This window comes from Taudactylus pleione, unplaced genomic scaffold (assembly GCF_031769625.1).
Source record: "Taudactylus pleione unplaced genomic scaffold, aTauple2 ptg001066l, whole genome shotgun sequence".
Taxonomy (NCBI): Eukaryota; Metazoa; Chordata; class Amphibia; order Anura; family Myobatrachidae; genus Taudactylus; species Taudactylus pleione.
Window position 1 is genome coordinate 179,460 of NW_028285467.1, and position 15,262 is coordinate 194,721.

Here is a 15,262-nt window from a genome sequence, read left to right on the forward strand (position 1 = left end):
GATTTCCAGCCTGTCCTGCTTTCTAAAAATACGGGGAACAAAATGTGTAGGGTTCCACCATGATTTGCTTTGATCCCAGAGCCCCAGTTCCCTGTAATTTTAGAAACCAGGACAGGCTGGCAAGCCTAGGGATGATTAGGCTTTTGGAGGGGGACCCTATGTAATTTTTTTTCAGATATTTACATTTATTTTCTATATTTACAGGCAGAAACATACATGGATTACAGCGATCTGTGTATGTTTCTGCCAAATCTCAGATCACAGGCAGGTGTATTTTTTTCACGAGTTGTTCTAGGAGAGTTTTCCCATCTCATGAGAGTTTAGAAACTCTCTGCTTGGTAAATTCCAGAATCCTATCTTCACCAGTGAAAAGGTTCTCGAGTTTTGCTGATGGTGAATTGAAGAGAGTTTGCTAACTCTCCTGTATTTTCCAGAGTTTGACATCAGTAAATTTGAGAATGGGAAAAAATGCCCAAACTCTCCAGAGTTTGCAAACTTTCCCAAACTCTCAGCATGATAAATTTACCCACAAGTATCAGTAAGAGCAGAAATGAGTTGTTATGGCCCAGAGACAAAAAAGTACTCAAGCAAGTTGTACCATGGATTAATGAATATAATGGTAAAAGTTGCCACATGTCGACTCGTGTAAAGAAATTGGGGCATTTGGTGGCCACTGATCCAGAAATATCTTTACTGCACGACATGAGGGTTATGCCCAGCTACACATGCAGCCGTAACATCAGGGACATTGTTATGAAAACTGATTTTACATCATTTAAGGCACCAGTCACAAAAAATTTCTTGAGCGAAAAAAAATGGATGCTACAAATGTCTGGGGTGCACTACATGAAGCTACATGCAGGTCGGCAGTTGTGTTTTTCACCCCTACTCAGGCAAGAAATTCAGTATCAATTGGCCCCTGACATGCAGCTCACGGTTCGTCGTATACATTCTGGCTTGCCCATGTGGCATACATTATGTGGGCAATACAGAGCGCCAATATGTATAACAGAAGTAAAGCCACCGGCGCTGTAAAAAAGGACCACCCAATATACTATCTGTACACTAATTAGTGCTGTGACTGGTGTTTCACGCTGCTGATGTGTTTGCTTGCCATAGAAAAAAAACAAAAGGAGGGACAGAAACAGCGCTATGTAACACCTGACACCTTACTGGATAATGAAAAAATTAAATAAATGATTAAATGAATCAGCTATGATACATTTAAACCTATTTCATTGCTATAAAATAATAATACGGTAGATAAAAATTCAGTAAACAACAGGCATCATTGGCCAATGAACACACAGGGAAATGTGCAATGTACTATAAAATACAACAATTACATAAAAAAGTAGCCAATCAATATTACAATGATGAACACTATAGTAGAAAATCGTTACCGTATATACTCGAGTATAAGCCAAGTTTTTCAGCACATTTTTTGTGCTGAAAAAGTACTCCCTCGGCTTATACTCGAGTCAAGTGTAGCGCTGACCGGATGGAGTTCGGTCAGCGCTACACACTGCCAAACACACAGCCGCCGGAGCCAGCAGCTGCGTGTTTGGTGTAATCAGCAGCCGCTGAGAGTCTGTCAGACTCTCAGCGGCTGCTGCTGCTCCCACTGCGGGAGCCATCTTCCGGCTCCCGCAGTGGGTAATGGGAGAGACGTCGTCATGACGACGTCTCTCCCATACAAAGCGGCCAGAGGAGCGGACAGCGGCGGGACCAGGAGTGGGAGTTTCAGGTAAGTGATTTTTTCTTTTTTTAATTCTTACTACTTTTCTCTCTACTGGGGGGGCGATTACTACAGGGGGCAATTACTACAGGGGGCACTACCAGGGGGAAATTACTACAGGGGGAACTACAAGGGGGGGATTACTACAGGGGGCACTACCAGGGGGGGATTACTACAGGGGAAACTACAAGGGGGGATTACTACAGGGGGCACTACCAGGGGGGGATTACTACAGGGGGCAATTACTACAGGGGGAACTACAAGGGGGGATTACTACAGGGGGCACTACAAGGGGGGGATTACTACAGGGGGCAATTACTACAGGGGGAACTACAAGGGGGATTACTACAGGGGGCACTACAAGGGGGGGATTACTACAGGGGGCAATTACTACAGGGGGAACTACAAGGGGGGGGATTACTACAGGGGGCACTACCAGGAGGCGATTACTACAGGGGGCACTACCAGGGGGGGATTACTACAGGGGACACTGAAAGGGGGGATTACCACTGGGAGCACTACCAGGAGGGATTACTACTGGGGGCACAACCAGGGGGAATTACTACTGGGGGCACTACCAGCTGCTGCCATTTCCCACACTAGGCTTATACTCGAGTCAATAAATTTTCCCAGTTTTTTTGGGTAAAAGTAGGTACCTCGGCTTATATTCGGGTCGACTTATACTCGAGTATATACGGTACTTTGTATAAGTCACCGCAGTCCTGTATATCAGCTAACAAGTTAGGGCTGATTATTGGGGACACTGATATTTAACATCCCATATGTTGGAGACTTATTTTCATAGTGCTTCCAGCAATGTATATTGTGGGTAGTGATCAAAATACACAAAGTTCCATAAACAAAACTCGCTTTCAAATGTTCTGAACAAACTTGTATAGTGTGTAATGATCCTTAAGCTGAATCCTGTCTAAAAATTAGTTGTAGTCACCCACAATAAATAGCACCATCAGGCTTGCGACGAGACCCTAGTGGTAGGGTCTCATCTGCCGCAACCCCCAGTGATGTTCTGGCTCTAATCACTGGTGATGTCAGTAGGGCCGCCCACAAACGGCAGGCATTCCTTCAGGAACGCCTCCATTCGTCCAGCCACCCCACCTACAAAACGGGACGAGCTGTTGATCAACATTGACAGCCGCCCCATTTGTAGTGAGCCCCGGAGCGAGTGAATTTCTCACTAGCTGCGGGGGTTGTGCACGTGCGTTGTGCGTGCCGTACATGCGCAATGCACAACCATCGACCTGCTTGTGAGCACATAGCGCTTGCGAGCGGGTCTGAATCAGGTCCTTAGTTACAAATACGAGTGTTATTTATCAAGTCACTTTGGATATATTCCTAACAGGTTAGCCAATGATGGATGATTATTTCCTTATGTCATTGACATGTTTTTTCTTCTGTATGATGCATCGTATGTTACATTGCTTGTTACAAACAGTATTATCATTCATTTGCCATATATGTACATGTATAGTCAATGGTGTTAGGTATCGATAGTCGTTCATCTTTTATTATACTGTATATATAACACTTTATGTATCTATTCACTTATTTTTTGGATTATTGTGCACTGTGTATATTTATAACATTTGTTCAGTTTTAGTTTCATTTCCCAGTTGCTAGGCAACTTCATTATATTACTTTAATATTGCACATATAAGGTTGTTTGCAATCCATTCTGGTTGCATACACCATTACACATATGTATACATTATTTTTCGTCAGTCACACACTATTTTGTGTTCTCTATTTGAGTCTGATACATTTGTATGTGTGCTTTATTTATATATGTTATTTTGTGTTAATGTGTTCATGTATAATCACGCAGAGTTGTCATGGTTACTGGCTGGGACTTTTGCCTGCCCTGACATTCTGTGTGCCTGATGGGGTCATACGTGCACCAGCCGCACACCGGGATTACCCGTGTGTGTCTTTGCTGGAGTTCTGGGACCTGGGCCAGCGCATATGATCGGAGAAAATTGGCACGTCCCATAGTTATATAAGTTAGTTGTTTGTCATCATTACTTATCTTGGACATCCTGATGTTGTGTTGCCACAAAATGTCGATGATTGTTGAATAAACCACAGCACTGTTTTACCTACACTGAATGGACTCTGAATGCTGCCTCTTGCGTATGTACTGTATATATATATAGATAGAAATATATATATATATTTCTATAGATATGCGCAAAAATCAGAGGGTGCTATACAGAATAAATGTTCAATTATAAGAGCAATAAAATCCTTTGATAAGATCATTGAGTCATCTTTACTGTGTCTATTAGTCCTTTCCACAAGGATCCCCCGAGGTGTAGAATTGTGGAGGCTGATATGTCTGGGACCTTCCTAAAAATATCCTCTCACCAAGGATCACCCGACAAGAAAAAGGCCCAATGGCTGATTAGAAAATAATTGGCAATTTTTTTCCCCATTTTTGTGGAATCAACCGATCACAAACCGCACTACAGGTATTTGCTACAGCCACCGGGTCGCTTACCTGGTTCCCCATTCCATGATCCAGCTCCATGACAGACTTCCTCCAGCTGCAGTTTCTTCTCATCTCCTGCACTCTCCCCAGCTTCCACATATAGCATTCCCTCCGGTGCTGGCTGCTGGGTACAGCCATAACAGTCTGGATCAGGTGACTGAGGGCCTGATTCAGAGCCGGACACTCTGACCAGAGCACTCGCTCTGAATCAGGGCCCTCCTACCTAAACTTGGAGCGGCCTCCTCGCCGCTCGCATAGCTGTGGGTGACCGCCCACAGCATATCTGAGCGGCCAAAAAGATGGTCATGATGGTCAAGACCATCGCGACCATCGGGCTTGCGACGAGACCCTGCGGTAGGGTCTCATTGCCGCAAGCCCTGGAGTGATTTTGGCTCTATCAGAGCCAAAATCACTCCCACTGACATCACTAGTGATGTCAGTGGGGCTGGACACAGACAGTAGGTGTTCCTATGGGAATGCCTCATTCTGGCAGCCATGCTCCCGGCACGCCCACCAAAGGGGCCGTGCTGTCACTCACCATCGACAGTACGTCCCCTTTGGTGCAAGACCCATAATGATGGCTACCCCATCATTATTTGGGTCTCGCTCATGCGCACTAGGGCACCATCAACCCGCTTGCGAGCACTCAGCGCTCGAGAGCAGGTCTGAATCAGGCCCTGAGTCTCTACCAACAGAAGACAGTATGCAGTCACATGACACCTGAAGCCAATCCCTGCTCTCCCAGGGGTATATAAGGATTCTTCCTGCACACACTTGCCATTGCATTGTTGCCTTCAGCCCAGCTGTAGAAGCATTAGAGAAAACTCCTTTGGATATTATATCCTACTCAGCGACTCCTGTGCAGATTTCCATCTCACTGCTCTCCTGGCTCCATTATCTGGTTCCATCCCAGAGACCCTACACTATCTGTTCCGAGTCTGATATCCTCTACCATTGGTTCCAGTCCGATATCTGATACCATCTGTTCCAGTCCAATATCCTCTACCATCGGTACCTGTTCAATATCCTCTACCATCAGTTCCAGTCCAATATCCTATACCATCAGTTCTAGTCTGATATCCTATACAATCAGTTCCAGTCCAATATTCTATACCATTGGTTCCAGTCCAAAATCATCCAGTCCAGTTCCTTCCTGGAGATTGAGTCATCAGCTGCCAGTAAAGGGAAACCAAAGCAGAGGACTGTGACCTGCACCTCGGGTGCAGCTAAGCCCAAGCTCTCTTGCAAGGATCCCTGGTGAAAACCACTGTCACTGTCCCTGGTGAAAACCACTCTGCACCTCTGGGTCTCAGCCAATGCCCTAGTACTTCTTCAGCTTCCTTCAGCCTCAGACAATGAGCGTAACTATATCAGACCAGCCAGTTTCCAGACATCCACTCCAGAAACCACTCCTGTCTGGGGACTCAAGTCCGGATCCACAGACAATTATGAACATGACAGTGACACAACCAATTTTACCCATTTGGGTTTATTGCAATGAATGATCTATGAATGATTTCCATAACATCAATTATGACATTGCATTATAATTTTTATTTCTTACCCCTGAAGAAGTCCATTTATGGATGAAATGCGTAGGGTTTCTGGTGCCGTGTCCATACACTTAGCAGGAGGATCCTGTCAACCGAGCTCACACCCATAAGGGTGGTGGCAGGAATATATCAGAACCTCAACTGTTTAGTGACTGTAGATACTTTGCCAACTTCTTTATGCTGGAAGCAATATTTATAAATTCTGCATTGTTTTTTATCAAAATTAAAAAAAAAATCTAATTATTTACTGATTGGCCATTGGGACTTTTCCTTGTCAGGTGATCTGTGGTGAGAGTGTATTTTTAGGCACATCCCGGATATATCAGCCTCCACAATTCTACACCTTGGGGAATCCTTGTGGAAAGGACTTATAGACCCAGTAAAGATGACCCACTGATCCTATAATAGGATTTTATTGCTCTTATATTTAACTATTTCTTCTGTATAGCACCCTCTGGTTTCTGATTTTGTGCATTAGTGTCTGATATTATCTGACCCCCTTACTAACAACTTTCTTACAATTGTTTGTTTTAGCACAAGAAAAAGGCATTGTTTTTTCTTATACACAGTACAGGTTGAGTCTCCCATATCCAAATATTCCGAAATACGGAATATTCCGAAATACGGAATATTTTTAGCATGACTGAGAAAGTGAAACCTTTACTTTCTGATGGTTCAATTTACACAAACTTTGTTTAAAACACAAATTATTAATAATATTGTATAAAATAACCATCAGGCTGTGTGTATAAGGTGTATATGAAACATAAATGAATTTCATGTATGTACACAAACTTTTTTTGATGCACAAAATTATTGAAAATATATTATAAAATGACCTTCGGGCTGTGTGTATAAGGTGTATATAACACAGAAATGCATTCTGTGTTTAGATTTGGGTCCCATTCCCAAGATATTTCATAATTTTATGTAAATATTCCAAAATACGGAATATTCCGATATCCAAAATACCCCTGGTCCCAAGCATTATGGATATGGGAGACTCAACCTGTATATATATATATATATATATATATATATATATATATATATATAGCTATTGGTCCCTGATTTATGGCCATGATCACATACCACCGTGCCCGGCCCCAGGAGATGCGGTGGCATTGGTCTCTTTGCAGCGTGTTTCTCCCTATGGGTGGACCTGTTATGCCTGGCCATGTGTCCGGCTAGTTAGACTGAACTCTCTGTGATGTTGCTTCCAGGTGACCCGGTGACAGGTGAGATCTTTGTTTGTTTGATTTGGCGCCACACTCCCTATTTAACAATATGCTCTGGCACTTATTCTGTGCTCACGATGAAGGTGGTATGCCACCGAAACAGCTGTCGGGAGCTTTGATTGAATATATGCATATGGTCACCAGGCACTGAAAAGTATTTACAGTAATCCACTGCATAGCAGATGTGACATACGATTATGTATACCCGATTAAGCATGGCTGTGTTTTAATATACTCCGTTTTTCATGCATTAAGGTAATGTGGTGCTGGTCTCATTTTTTGGTCCTTTGGGATTGAACATGATGATATATGCTGCAGTATGTGACCATTGCACCCGCTAATCTCATTAAGTGTGTGTGCTTCCTCTCTATGGATTTGTATATAATATATATATATACATACAGATATATATATATATATATATATAAACTGTATTGGTAAAAACAGTACATCAGCCACCTGGGTGCCTTTGCCAAGCTTAAAACTTAATCACAATATAACCAGTAGGATGGCACTCCTCGGATTTAGAAGCAAAGAATCACTCAGTAATCACTGCTGTGTTCCAACATTTCAAATGTATTTCAACATTTTTCATCAGGGATATACATTAGTACAAAACTAGCTCACCTTATATCACCCCAGTAACACTCCGTGAGAGGATGCCGACAATTCCAACTTCCGAGCACGGATGTCACTACAGGTGCCGCCCATCGGATATCAGAATAAACAAACAAAATACTTATCAGCCAACACCAACAATACACCTAAAAAATTAACAGTAACAAATAGCACCATGCAAGGATACTTAATCCTAATATATAAATCCCATAAAACAAAATTCATTATAGTGGTTTTATGGGATTTATATATTAGGATTAAGTATCCTTGCACGGGACTATTTATTACTATTCATTTTTTATTTGTATTGTTGGCTTATTTGGACATATTAAAAAGCCAGGCTGCTACTGCTACCCTTCCAGCCCCACCTGTAACTACCTCATCACAGGAGTCACTTTCAACACCCTCACAAAAATGTCTATTATGAAATACAACAAGTGCTCAATTATTCTTCAAAATTTGTTGTGTATTATATCGACTGCCCATGTGGCATTTATTATGTCGGGATGACTCACAGAATGTTCAAGGATTGCAGGGCTCACCATTGTGGTAAGACCCAGAAGTGAGAAGCAATTTGAAAAGAGCAGCAAAGCCTGATTCCTCCTCCTCTTTTACTGAGATGTCTACCAAGTGATTGGATGGGAAGATTGCAAGATCGCTATTGTCACAGCACATCCAGTAGGATCCAATCATTTTGCAAACCTGAGGTCCTGAGAATCTGTGTTTTCTGGCCCATTTGATATTTGCCAGAAGGACAGTTTGACCTTGCCCTTTTCTCAGGCTCAGACCATGGTTATTTCCTTTCCCTTGGTGGCATTGTGTAAGACAGTAAGCGGACAGGGGCTGACCCAATCTCTGTGAGGCAGTGCCTCTGTCTACTCATTGGGCAGCCCCTTAGATCTTCACATCGTCTCCTCTCCTTGGATAGCACCTCATAAACCTGCTGCTGATTGAAGGTACCACTGAATGAGATCAGCTCCAAGTGACTGGAATCAACAGAAATTGTCCAAGGCATCTATGGGTGTTGGCCTCATTTTCCAAACCAAGGCTGTTTCCATTTTACAGGTGAAGTCCAACAGTTTTCCATTTATCCAGAATTGGGTAACCAGCCTCAATGGAGATATCAATGTGTAGCTTAAATTGCAGAAAGGAAGAACTAGCATTAAGCTCACCAGACTTTCATTAACATACATGCCTCTAGCTCTAGTGAACAAATCTGGACACTATTCCTCCTGGCCTCGAAGGCCACATTGGATAAATCCATTCATTACCTATAATAATATTGAAGTACTTATACTTACTTCTGATACTACACTCAATTTTGTTTATTTTATTAATATATGGAATATCTATCATAGGAAACCCCTAACTGTGCATGAATGGGAACATATACAAACACTCAATATTTTCTACTTAGAACATAACATAGGAATATTAAACTAAATATTACCTCATGCCATACAGAAATATGGGATGTAAGCTCCCAGGAGCAGAGCCCTTTACTAGTTTGTGCTTCTTATACTTTAATCTACTCCTCACCTACCACTAGGGAAAATAACACTTACACCCTGCTGCTTATTTCAGTGTTGTGATCTTATTGCTGCAATGTGTATAAACCATGTCCTTGTCCTGCATTGTGTTGTATTGTAATGGTGCATACACATGGTCAGATAAAAAGGACGATATAAATGATAATGATATAGTTTATTGTTTGATCATTTATATCGTTGGTTTTTTTTTGGCAACCTCCAATGACCAAATGACCATCTATGCGCGGGCATGGATGGTCTATATCTATATCGACCATCGCCCGTGCATGAATGCCAACCTGGTCAATATCAACCAGGTTAGCCTGTTTACTATAGGGACCTACGTGGGTCATTAAGTCATTTGGGGGTTGGTGCATGTTGCTGGATATTCGATATCGAACATGCAGCACATGCAGTGCGATCAGACAAGGATATCTGATCGTTATCTGATCGTCCCATGTGTACGGGCCATAAGTCACTGGTGTCTTGTTTGCTGACCTGTTTATGTACTTTGTAAATCACTGCTGAACACTTGTGACACCATATAATAATAATAATAATAATAATAATAATAATAATAATATCATTATGCTAATCAACAACATACACTTTATGGAAATATGTTTATTGTCTTCTAATGCAGATAAATCTTGTCTGTTAGTCATATCCTCTGTTAGTTCTGGTAAGTTTTAATAGCCTGCTTGGAAGCTCAGCCATGCCAGTGATAGTTCCTGCTTCACTGAAGTGACCAGAGCTACCTTGCTGCTGATTTTGGTTATGTGTAGAGTTTACTTGTTTCTTGTCTATCCATGTCCTCATAGTGTTTGCTGCCAGGCCCAAACTTTGGGATGTTTAAAATCATTCTGCTTTGTACACCCCAATTTTTCCAGTTTGTAATATAATGGAATCAATTCAAACTAGTGAAATACCTGAAAAGATAAACGCAAAACTACTCGGGGGGCAAATACGGAAAAAAAAGGATATTTCAGTGTTATAAAAAAGGCCTTTATCAGGGGACAAGTAATGAGTTAAGAACTTACAACTGTTCTGCATCAATGATAAAGAGGCTTTACTGGGCCATGAGGCACCCCCCGGACTATTGAAGACTGGGAAAAGATGTTACAGACCGAAGAATCAAAATATGAATTATTTGGTTAATTATGTAGAATTTGTGTATGACACTGAATATGCAAAAGTATATGTCCTCGATGTGTTACACAGAGTGATTGGAACCTTGAACCCAAAAGCCACCACAGCATTTTGCAGCTCCATGCAATAATCTCTGGTCTACACCTATTTGATTAAGGATTCATCCCACAGCAAGACAATGACCCAACACATTCCTCCAGGCTATTTCAGAGCTATCTTTGAGGAACAGTACCAGATGTAGCCTTCCAAGCATGGAATGGCCAGCACAGTCTCCACATTCAAACCCCATTTGGCTGGTTTGGGTCTTAGAGTTGCTGTTTAAGCAGGAACAACAATGGGGGCATCCCTACTGGCTAATTTTACATTTAGGAGGCAATGATGTGGGCCAGATTAAGGGCATTGAGCTGATCCTTCGGATGAAAGAGGATTTAAATACAGTTTTGTCCCATTGGCCGGGGGTACATGTAGTGTGGTCAGAGATTGTACCTAGGTTTGCTTGGAGAGGCTCCAAAGATTTAGTGGCTTTGGACAAAGCCAGGAGAATGGTGAATAGTGCAGTGTCTAAGTTCGTGATTGCTGCCGGGGGTGTTGTGGTCAAGCACCCTTTGTTGGTTCATTGAGAGTCTGAATTATTTTAAGCCAGATGGAGTGCATTTATCAGCTTTGAGTTTGGGAGTTTTTCTTAAAGGAATTTTTTCGATCTTTGATTAACTGCTGTTAGGTTTTGGGTGGCAGGCTGCGGTTTGTGGTACCTGGCATTTCGCAGGAAGGCGCTACTAACCAGAAGCCACATGTGGCGTAAGTGGTCATTGTGGGGCACTTGCCCTTTGAAGGATGGTGAATGTATCCTACCTATGTGGGGTGGAAAATTGGGTGCTTTCTTTGTAGAAGAGTTTGGACTGTGCCATAGTAAGGGGCAGTGAAACTTTCACAGTGCAGGTTACGAACAGTGAAACGGGGGGCATTTTATAAGAAGTATTTGGCTAGAGCTGGGTTGTGGTAGTGCCTTTTTTGCCACCCTTTATTAAAATAAATTCATGCAATGAATAAATATATTAATTTGAATAAAAAAAAGCAGTTGTTGTAAGTATCGTTATTTTAGAGTTAAGCTTAGCATAAAAGGGTTATAATGTTTCTCACAATAAATGAATGGATGCCTTATGGGCTGAACTGCAGAAGGTATGATGACAGGAATATGCCATGAATAAAACAGAATATACAGTAATGTACAAGCCAAACACAAATCCCCATTACCTGAGGATAGTGGTAGACACCCGTCAGCGTAGCCAATGCAATGGAAGGATCACTAAGCATGTGGCCTATAAACCCGACCATCTTAGTCTTCTGGTTACAATCATAGTTTGGAACGGCCTCCTCCATCCCCGATAGTATACTCATCGCACTCTGCACAGCCTTATATTCTCTATTGCAGGTGTCATAAAGCTGGTATCCCAGTGTGACATTTGGTAACAGGTCTGTGCTATTATTTATTTCCTCTATGGCAAACATGAACGCCAGCAGGTGTCTTAGGTAGGAAATGGAGGGACTGCAGAAAGACAACGTAAGCCAAATGACATATACAGAAATATATACTGCTTGTGTTAAAGTATTAGTAAGTGATTATTAATATATTATATACAACATGAGGTGAGTTTCCTATAAACAACAGTCTTTAATACATTTACGCAGATTTACACAATGCCGATAATTATGCCGATTGAATGATTTTTATCCATTGTGCATGCATGTAAGCCACACTTAGCACGAGCAGCGATTGGTATGCGATGATGCTGGCACAGAGGATTCACCGTGGTGACAGGTAGCCAGTGTTTGGGGGAGGTAGCAGGGTTTGGTTATGGAAATGCAGGTGTGTCTGACCATTCAAACACTGCTTCATTTGTGTGCATACATTAGTCAATGTGATCTCCTTTGCAGCATGAGAGCTCTCAGTCAGGAGAGCCGCAGTGTTTGAGACAGGTCAGACTTCGCTCAGAAGCTGCGTAGGTGCCCGATCTTCATCAATGTTCCCGATGGTTATGCTGTTGCGCATCGTTGGACAGATAGGAGGAGGCAGCAGTGGGTGTCCCTATGCTCGGGGAAGCTTTGGAATAAATTAGCATATTTCCACAATTGCAATCTGTAACAGTTCGCATAAATCTCAGGATCAGGACACCTATTAAATGCAGATTCTGCTGGGAGCTGTTACTATATATTCTCCCACGTAGCCAGCAGCAGCCATTTGTAGTGAACTACAGTATAATCTCATAATTGTATTTAGCTGGTATTCCGATAAACCCAGTAGTCGCATATATAGAGATCTGAGATGCCTTGTTCTATTCATACTGTATCTATAGCAATGCACATTCATAGTGTTACCATACTCAGGAGACACTGGGCATCTGGCTGGAATGCCAACATACTGTACATTTTGCTTATGCAGCTTTAACAAGGGCTGTAAAACCAAGTTTGAGTTTTTCTTTTTAAAACACAATTTCATCTCTCTATGAAGACTTCTATGACTTTATTTTAACCAACATTTAGCTGCTACTTGATGCATGTGCTGTGCGCCTCAGACGTATTCGCAGTTTACTGATAATCGCTCAACTGAGTATATCTCAGCGGTGCCTACATCTCTGAGTCAGGCCCATAATTAAATGCATCCCTATATATGGCACAGAAGAGTCTTACCCCATGTGGGCTCCTTGTGGTACAATGATAGTGATTATCTGTCTGATGGATGATGGTCTTGTTAGCGATCTGATAGCTGCATCCTCGGATGCAGCTGCAGATCACATAAGCATGTCAGAGGCATCTATTTACAACAGACGCCTCCTGTTGTATCAACATACTGTATGTGAGCAGCACTGTTGCGTCCAAGTAGGCAGCATGATGGTAACAGCGTACAATTCAGGCCCATAGTGCACTACAAAGCATAAGGGACAGCATCAGAAAGGTGGAACTAGTTCCATGTAAATGACAATGATGAGAAAATACACAGTTGTAATTGATTTGCAAGCAACAAAATATGAACTAGCTATGCTATAAAGATGTTCTAGGTCAACAAACAATAAACACAGAGCCAGAGGTCTGAACACAGGATAGCATCATCTCCACCCATCTCAGACCTACCTCTATGGTCCCACCCAGAAGGTGTTTAACACAAGTACTGGAACCTGTTGTATAGGAAATAGGCATATTTCCAAGACATTAATGCTGGAAGCTCATATCACATTGTTCTTGTTCCTCTATTTTGGTGTAGATGGGGTTGGATTGAGGCATGAAGGTCCCATCTGGGTAATGCAATAGTGGGGTCCCATTGTGACACAGAACCTATAAAAGGGTGTGGTCAGCAAATAGAGGGGGTGTGGTCAGTCACCAGAGAGATGAGACCAGCCTCATGTCAGGGAGTAGTTCATCACATTATCCAGGTATATGAAAGCAGTGACTCAAGATAAGCAGCAACTCAGCACTGGCCAGCTACAATGATGAACATAAAATTAACAAGTACCAATGGGAAAAAATACATTCTAAATTAATTGGATTTATTCATTTATACTTTTACATATTAACTATAATTGCAATATTTTGTTTACCTATTTTAATCCTAGAAAATAGAATAAAAAACAATAATAATAGTATATAAAATAATTTGCATGTATTTACATTACTAAAAATGAATATAATCTCTTATTTTTCTCTCTCTTCTGATGTCACTGCTATGAAAGTGGTACAGCCATGGGGAGAATGGTGATGGGTGAGGTTCAGCTAAATGTGATGTAATTCTGAAGGGGGGAGAAATGTTTAAGTGGTACCAGCAGCAGCATAGGGGGACTGGCAGCAGGGCCAAGTGTGGCAGCAGTGGGTGGATTGTGGTAGATTGGGTATCTGGCAGCAGGGAAGGTGAGTGTGGCATGTTAGGAAGAGGTGGGGGCAGCAAGTGTAATAGGTGGGGTATCTGGCAATCCAGGCAATCTGCTAGCCAGAAGATAGGGCTATGGAGCAATGGTGGTGCAGCCCAAAGAGCTTTCCACTCTGGGTCTTATTCCGACCCGGTCACCAAGCTGTGCTCACTCGCTAGGGGCAATTATCGCACATCTGCGCATGTGTATGCTTCAAAGATATGCATGAGCGAACCAGTCACTGCATAAGCACCTGATTTCCATCTAAGAATAGAAATAATGTAGATCTTTGCACTTAATTATATGAGAAGATCAATATAAATGAAGTACAATTGACATAATGTATAAGAATAATTTTACTTTTACTAATAATTGATAGAATATAGAATACACAAATATAAAACATTCACAATAACAATATTACTATGTAATAGTTATTATGAGACACAATATCTCAATATAAGAATGAATTGCTGAAAGAGGTGGATCCAAAAATGTATATATAAAAAATAAAAAATGTAAAAATATATCCAATGAATGTGGTGTATACGATATTCCTAGAAAAGTCCACACCTGCATGTAGTTCTAATATATTGTTCTCACCAATATGAAAGTGCTTTGGTGCTCAATCAAACCTGCTCCGTAGAGTATTAAACCCTAAGGCAAATCTCATACAAGAATAGATAAGATGATTATAGACACGACCATATCCAAATGTAATGGGAGCGTGCAGGTATCGGAGTAGGCTGTTGCACCCAGAGAGACAGATAATGCAGCGGCTCACCTTGCGATACAGTGATATTGTTCCAGCTGCATCTCGATCCTGGCCTCTACTCTGACTTCCAGTGTGCATCCACCGGGATCGCTGATCTCACGTCCCGAATTGTACTGTTTGGTCAGGTGCTCCAGGAATTTTGAGGTAATCCCAATGTACCCAAAAAGAGTTCAGCTGAGCATTTTGCTCCACAATTCTGGGGCTTTATCAAAGAGTGATAAAAACTCCACAAGAACCTCTATTATATGCAACCACTT

General features: G+C 41.8%; 1 protein-coding gene across 1 annotated transcript in view; it reads right to left on the reverse strand.

Annotated features, from left to right (window-relative positions):
* LOC148453889 (vomeronasal type-2 receptor 26-like) overlaps nt 1–15,046 on the reverse strand; it is a 131,360-nt gene extending 116,314 nt beyond the window's left edge. The window contains exons 1-2 of the mRNA XM_088461555.1: nt 15,015–15,046; nt 11,586–11,877 (exon numbers count right to left, since the gene is read on the reverse strand). Coding sequence (XP_088317681.1) covers nt 11,586–11,877; nt 15,015–15,046 — 324 coding nt within the window. The remainder of the gene's footprint in view (nt 1–11,585; nt 11,878–15,014) is intronic.
* Between the last annotated feature and the right edge of the window lie 216 nt (nt 15,047–15,262).